General features: G+C 35.8%; 1 protein-coding gene across 2 annotated transcripts in view; it reads left to right on the top strand.

Moving 5' to 3' along the window:
* LOC113813963 (ATP-binding cassette sub-family F member 3) overlaps positions 1–7,500 on the top strand; it is a 10,453-nt gene that overhangs the window by 1,241 nt on the left and 1,712 nt on the right. The window contains exons 2-13 of one of the 2 annotated variants that reach the window (XM_027366042.2): positions 231–336; positions 1,329–1,491; positions 2,144–2,266; positions 2,839–2,933; positions 3,288–3,392; positions 3,725–3,883; positions 4,540–4,740; positions 5,136–5,318; positions 5,699–5,872; positions 6,224–6,398; positions 6,892–6,980; positions 7,387–7,478. In XM_027366042.2, the coding sequence (XP_027221843.1) occupies positions 231–336; positions 1,329–1,491; positions 2,144–2,266; positions 2,839–2,933; positions 3,288–3,392; positions 3,725–3,883; positions 4,540–4,740; positions 5,136–5,318; positions 5,699–5,872; positions 6,224–6,398; positions 6,892–6,980; positions 7,387–7,478 (1,665 nt within the window). The remainder of the gene's footprint in view (positions 1–230; positions 337–1,328; positions 1,492–2,143; positions 2,267–2,838; positions 2,934–3,287; positions 3,393–3,724; positions 3,884–4,539; positions 4,741–5,135; positions 5,319–5,698; positions 5,873–6,223; positions 6,399–6,891; positions 6,981–7,386; positions 7,479–7,500) is intronic. The other variant, XM_070119619.1, reaches the window with a different exon arrangement.

Below are 7,500 nucleotides of genomic sequence, written 5' to 3' on the forward strand. Positions count from 1 at the left end.
GTTGCCAGAGACTAATACCCCACAAAGATTATTTACCCCCTGCAAGATCTGGCCCGCGTCTCCAATTTTTAACTTATTCTACTAAATTATATCTATATAGGTCTGGTTATAGTTTAAAATTTACCCTAGAATAGCTCACACAAAGAGAGAGAGGTAGATAGAAAGATAGATAGATAGATGTTTTGTATTAGATATATCTCCACATAAATGAATTCCTCTCCCTTTTCCAGGTGTTCTCACTAGCACAGAGGACTTTGAGAGTAGTGAGGATGTTTACGATGCCATCGGAAGCCTCCTAGCAGATGCTGTTGGAGTTGAAAGGGAGGATGAAATAAGGTATATGTCCTTATCATAAGTTGAAATGTAGGGCAGGTGGGAGGGTTAAATGGAAGGAGATAAGTTTGTGCTATAGTTGATAGTTGAAGGAAAATTATATACTCCCATTCTGTGTGGTTAAATTAAGACTCGAGGTCTTTCACCTGCAGTCATTGACCACATAACCTATTACTGTAGTATGTCTTTTTTTTTTTTTTTTTTTTTTTTTTCCAAGTAGTTGAGAAAATGTCATGCTTTATGATGCAGTATAAGTTATGTACAGTTCTTTAAAGTAAACTCCTGTTTATGAATCTTATAATGACTGGGATTTTTAACAGCTCTGAGGGCCCTTATTCCTTGACAAGAAATGTAATTAGGTTATATAGTAAATCAACATCAGGGTTCCAGGCTTTGTCCCCTGGTTAGGTAACATAAAGTTAGAATGTATTTTACAAATACCACAGGGAATGATGGTAGGTGAGACATATAGCAAAGTCTTTACCCATAGACTTTACCAAAGGATGGGTTGGATGCTGATAGGCATTTTCAGAAGTTTGTGCTTCAGTCTGTAGACTTTCAGTGATAGTTGGCATATCTATAGAGTTTGACGGGCCAGTTTTGAACAGTTTTTGAACCGTTACTATGTATTTGTTTTCCACATTCGTTCTAGTTTGGCGTGTTTTACTACACAATTTCCCTACTTTACTTCATGCCATCCTCTGCTATCAAGACTATCATATCAAAATTGTTGGCTGCATTGGGTATTGCTCCCAGAAGAATTGATATATCTACAGAATGACTAAAATCTTCACAAAATATTGTATTTTTACCTGAAAAATAGGCGCACTTGTCCTAGAAAGGATTGCCAGCGTAATTCGCAGAAATGCGTGTTGCAAGTTTCTTCTGCGTGTTTTTTTGTCTCTTTCATTTCTCTTTCTCTTTCTCTATCATCGTCTTCTTTTATACATTCTCAAAGAAGGTAAGAATAACCTAAACACTTTTCTCATATACAGGAAATTATGTGACCAGGTGATGTCAACACTGACAGTATCTAATGGCACGATAGAACGAAAGATCTTAGATGCTCCCGTGCAGTTGGCGGAAATGGCTGCCAACATGGAGGTGGAAGACGAGGCCATCAAGTCAGTCTGGTCAAGAGAACGGGATGACACATTGGTTGGTTGCAAGATTTTTTTTCTTTTTCTTTTTCTTTTTTTTATGTATCTTATCACGTCATATTTATTTTTCCTTGTAAAGATTTTTTTGAGGCCCTGTTTTAAATGGGAGTGTGCTTATCGAAGCATGTTTGTGCTTTTGGGTAGTCTTCTTTCCCTTGCTTTTGCTTTCATTTTTCTCAGTAGCTAACAAACACTTATTTCACAAATCTCGATTTCATTCTCAATAGTTAATGTGCAGGGCGCTGATAAGCACATATATTGCATATGTAGAAAAGGTATGAATGAGAATGAATATCTTCACAATTAAAGAGATATATTTGAAACCGGTTAAATACATTGCTTGTATTATGATGATATTCATTCTCATTCATACCTTTTCTACATCTGTCAACATGAATATGGTTCATCACGCATATGTTATTCAATCACTGAACATGTCAACAAGCAATTTCTTGATTTTACCGAGAGCAAGTGTAAGCATAATTCCTTTCTTGAAGCTGCCTCCTACTTGGTAGATGTGTTTCAGACATTTTTATCAGAAGCAAGTTAGATCCTTTCTGGTAGTAATTACCTTCGAATCGGCATCCAGGTTCTGTTGTATGTATGTCATTCACACATTATCAGGGCTAATGAAGACTCAATCTTTCCAGAAAGTTGACCAGAAGAAATTAGACAAAGCCGAAGCCAAATTAAAAGAAAAGAAGGAAAAGAGAGTAAATGCGGATAAGAAGGAACAAGCTCCTATTATTATGGAAATGGCAACAGCATCACAGGTGAGGTCGTTGTTACAGATTTCTTTAGTCAGGTCTGATTAAACTAAATCATGTTTGATTCTGTGTATTTATGAATTACTTGATCATTACTTTGTCATTTTGTTCTTGGCACTGACATGTCACTCAGGTTTGAGATACTTTAAATTCCTCAGATAGTCAAAAAGTAGACCCATTGCCTTGTTTTTAGGAAAAGTTTTTTTTTTTTTTTTATGCTAGTATTAGTGCTGTTATTATCTTTATTGGCATTCTGTTAACCCACTAACGACGGGTGTCCAACATACGAGACACCCGAGAAAATAAACTTTGGCGGGCGTCCCTCTAGTGTGACGCTGTATCGGGGCGCGTGCTTCGATGCATCAGTGGGCCGCAGCCGGCCGGCGGACAGAGTCTGGGGCAGCTCTGCCCGCCGATTTTGTAGCCGCCCGGAATCTTTTATTTTTGGCATCAAAAAAATACCAGCATTAATGGGTTAATGTCATTAATTATGGGAAACATTAAGATTTATTATAATTGTGATAATGAGGATTCTCACAGTGAAAGTATTGGGCAATGAAGAAAATTTCATTTTGCAGGTCGTAAGCAAAAAAGACAGAGCACTGGATGCCAAGGGTAGCTGTAATACAAAGGACATCAGAATAGAAAGTTTCGATGTAGCATATGGAGAAAAGTATGTATTTGCTGTTGCAGTGTGTGGATAGATGTATGATTTAGAGATGTAGTTTAATTCTAGATGAAGCCTTTAGTCTTTTTCTTTTTCTTTCTTTCTTTTTCTTTCTTCCTTTTATTCTTTTATTCTTTCAAGCATATGTTGAAATACAATTGTCTTTGCTTCAGAATCTTTGGTAATAGGTATTGAAACCTCCTTTTTTTTCTTCACATATGTTAATGTTTGATCATCTAGAAGCTATACTATAGTTACATTGTGATTTAGAGAGTTTTTAATTACTATTACATATAAGCAGTCCTACCCTTCCTCTTTATATAGGGTTGGTTATTCATAATGTGTTTTGTGTTATTGCAGAGTGCTTATTCAAAATGCAACAATTTCTTTAGCCTTCGGAAGACGATATGCGCTAGTGGGCAGGAACGGTCTTGGGAAAACTACTCTTTTACGGATGATTGCAAGGTAAGTCGTCTTTGATTTAATCTTATATCATATATTTGTACTTAGGTGTAAATTCATTTCAGAGGCTGATTTTTGCGTGTGTGATCATTTGAATCACTAACAAGCTTTGTCACACTAGTACCTCATTTTTTCTTTATAATTTACTATACATACATTAGCATTCATACTTGTTTTTTCTCATTGTCCTTAAAATGTTTGCAGTTTATTTAATCTGTTCCTTATTCCAGTGATATCAGCACATCCAGTTTTCTCTGTATTCTTCTCTTTTCTTCAATCTTATTTCTTCTTTTTTTGTTCTGATAAGATCACCCCTTATTCTTACTTTCACACAGTCGGACTTTGCGCATTCCTGGGCACATCTCGGTGTTACATGTCGAACAAGAAGTGGTTGGTGATGACACCTTAGCAATAGAGAGTGTACTTGAATGCGATACGCAACGTAAGAATCTTCTAGACAAAGAGAAAGAACTGCAGACGAGAATAGCAAATGGGTAAGATATTTTTTGTCTTTTTTTTTCTATCTCTCTCTTTCTCATTCTTCCTCTTCTTCTCCTTTTCTTCTTTCTTTTTTTTCTTTTTCTTCCTATTCTTTTTCTTCTTCTACTACTACTATTACTACTTTTATTCATGGTCTTTATCATGATTTTCTTCTCCTTTTTGTCTTACCATCTTTTTTGCAATTCTTTTTTCTTCTTCTTTGTCTTCTTCTTCAACGTCCTCCTCCTCGTCATTGTTATTGAAGTTCTTTTCCTGTTTTTCTTCTCCCTTTTATCTGTTGCAGCTACTGATGATTCATCAAGTTAAAGGAATATTTTAAACTTACCACTGGATTACCATATTTATTTTATTAGGAAGTTTCTCTTTTGTGATTGAGAGTAACAACAATATGTGTAAGCCTTTGATTTTTAATCCTGTAGGGGTCTTCTTTTTTTACATTACTGAATGAAGCTGATATTTCCAGTAGATAAAGGTAAAACAAGGCTTTAGCCATACTATTGAGGGCCTGTAGCTCCACAACAGCCGCAACATCCCAGCTTTAGCGCTCAGTTCATTATGGCAAGATTAACTGTAGACTGTCAATAAAAGGTTAAGAAACAAACCTGAAACATCCTTTTCATTGCCAATTCTCTTCATCGTCACTCTTTAGGGACTCCGACGATACCCTGTCCTCCCAGCTGTCAGAAGTATATGCTGAGCTACAGGCCATTGAGGCAGACAAGGCCCCAGCCAAGGCCAGTGTCATCCTGAATGGTTTGGGTTTCAACCCTGAAATGCAGACGAGGAAGACCCGTGAATTCTCTGGCGGTTGGAGAATGAGGATTGCTCTCGCTAGGGCACTGTTCACGCAGTAAGTATTTTCAGAGGATGTTAGAGGACAAGAAATAATTAGTAGATGTTATTGGAAGACAAAGAGTTGATTATTGGACATTGTTGGAGAACAGTGATTAATCATCGGACATTATTGGAGGACTAGAATTCATTATTGGAAGATATGAAATGTTTGGGGAATTGCTTTGAATTGGTCATGTTTCAAACCACTTTTATTCCATTCTGTCATTCTTTCTTTGTCTTTTTATGGAAGCACAAGAAATATTCTAATATTCTGATCTGAAATTAAGGTATATTTTTTATGAATTGTGCAGATTTTCAGCTAATGTGCTACTTTACTTGAAACTGTTATGTATTTACTCTAATGCTCAATATTTTTTTCTTGGAGCTCATTCTTATTGCTTATCTCGACAGACCAGACCTGCTGTTGCTTGATGAGCCGACAAACATGTTGGATATGAAGGCCATTATATGGCTTGAGAACTACTTATTAACCTGGCCGACAACGCTCCTTGTAGTCTCCCACGACAGGCATTTCTTAGATATGGTTCCGACAGATGTTTTACACCTCCACTCGCAGGCCATAGACAGTTATAAGTAAGTATAAATACAATGTTCTGTCTTATCTCCTTTCTCACAAGCCGGTTCTTCTCTACTGATGAGCCTTTGATAGTCATTCTCGTAGTCCTTAAAGTATTTATCATGCTTATGTTCTTTCCTTTTATTCTTTAATCATATGTAATATTTCTTTCTTTCCTTCATGCTATTCCTTGTATTTCATAATATATATGTGTGTGTTTGTATGTGTGTGTGTTTGTGTTTGTATTTGTTTATGTAGTTAGTTAGTTGTGCATGTATATGTGGGGAGAGATTATCATAAATTCAATCTTTATTAGCTTTATTTTATTTTCATCGAAGATGATTTATTTTATTTTATTGGTACCCTTATTTATCCTCATCTCTTTCCTCCTTCCCAGGGGCAATTATGAGAACTTTTCCACGACAAGGGAGGAGAGACACAAGAACATGCAGAGAGAGTACGAAGCCCAGTCGCAGTTCCGGCAGCACGTCCAGGAGTTCATTGACAAGTTCCGATACAATGCCAAGCGAGCATCACTGGTCCAGTCAAAAATTAAAATGCTGGAAAAGCTGTAAGTGTTTGTCTGATCGGTTCTTTTGTGTTGAATATGTTTATTTGAAAAGATTTTTTAAAACATCTGCATATCATAAAGAAATTTGAGATAGTGTGGTTTGTCATTTCGGACACGTGGTTATGGAAAGGGCTTATTCTATTATATAGAAATATATAAAAAAAAATTATAATGTGCAGTAATTCTTTATAAGTCACTTTTAAAGAGGAGTTCTGTGATTTAAAAGAATATGTTTATACTTGAACTCTGTGCCATTGAGCTGTTTTTGTAATTATTTCCTTTTTTTTTTTTTTCTTTTCTTTTTTTTCTTTATCCAATTTTTTTCATTATTTCCTTCTTTCTTATATTTAGCCCAGAACTGAAGCCTGTAGAAAAAGAAACAATTGTAACGCTAAGGTTCCCAGAGGCAGAGAAGCTGAATTCCCCAATCCTGCAATTAGACGAAGTAGAGTTCTCTTACAAAAAGGACGTAGTCATTTTCAGCAAAGTCAACCTTTCCGCTGCCATGGATTCGAGAATATGTATTGTGAGTAGAGAGTTTTTGGGTTAAAAAGAGTGTATAGGTTTCTGATTTGCAATTTGGAATGCAGTTTCTTTTAATATAATCTGTTACTTCTATTTAATGATGATATAAATATCTTGAGTTACTTTTGCGTAGTCAAGAATGTTAATAAGGGGTGCAATTACTATATTAAGGGTGGTATTGGTATGTGTAAAGCCTTATTGGTGTGGTCTTTTTTATACCTGGGAAGCTAAAATATGTAATACCTGTAATACCTGTAAAACCAAAGATTAATGTATTCATAGTTAATGTAGATGATTATGCCAAAATACACTGAATGATAGACCTTCATGAAATAAAGTTAGAATATAAAGATTGATGTGAAAATTATATAATTGTTTGGAAAATGATAACCAGAATAGTTATATGTAAATTACAGGATTATTGCCAAGATTATTATGCATTTCCAACACTCTTTTTTCTGTCTGCATATCTATTTCAATGTGATCTTTTCCAGGTTGGTGAAAATGGTACAGGAAAAACAACTTTGCTTAAGATTTTGCTCGGGGATTTGTCTCCCACAAAGGGACACAGGTTCTGTAATAGGTAAGTCATTTTTTATACTTCTCTTCCCTTTTTTCTTCCTTTTCTCCACTTCCTCCTCCTCCTCCTCCTCCTCCTCCTCCTCTCTTTCTTTCTTTGACATTTTCTCTTTCTTTCTGATTCCTATCACATTCCTTGTGTGTGTTTCCTACATTATTCTCTCACTAATCCCACATGTAAAATATTTATTTTACAGGGAATCCAACCAACAATTCTTCATCATTTTCCTCCTTGTTCCTCCATTCTGATCTTCTTTTTCTTGTTCCTCCTAATCGTTCTCCACATCCACATCATCCTCCTGCTCATGCTCAAATTCTTCAATAGCAGTGAAGAGTTATTACTTGCTGAAAGATAAGAAACTATGAACAGATACTTCACTTCATACTAAACAAAACCTGATGTCTTGCAGATCATTAAGAATAGGCTACTTCACCCAGCATCACGTGGACCAATTGGATATGCGATTATGTCCTGTTGAACTTCTTCAGAGCAAATACACAGGTAAAGGAGATGAATTGAATAG

The sequence above is a fragment of the Penaeus vannamei genome, unplaced genomic scaffold (assembly GCF_042767895.1).
Source record: "Penaeus vannamei isolate JL-2024 unplaced genomic scaffold, ASM4276789v1 unanchor411, whole genome shotgun sequence".
Classification (NCBI taxonomy): domain Eukaryota; kingdom Metazoa; phylum Arthropoda; class Malacostraca; order Decapoda; family Penaeidae; genus Penaeus; species Penaeus vannamei.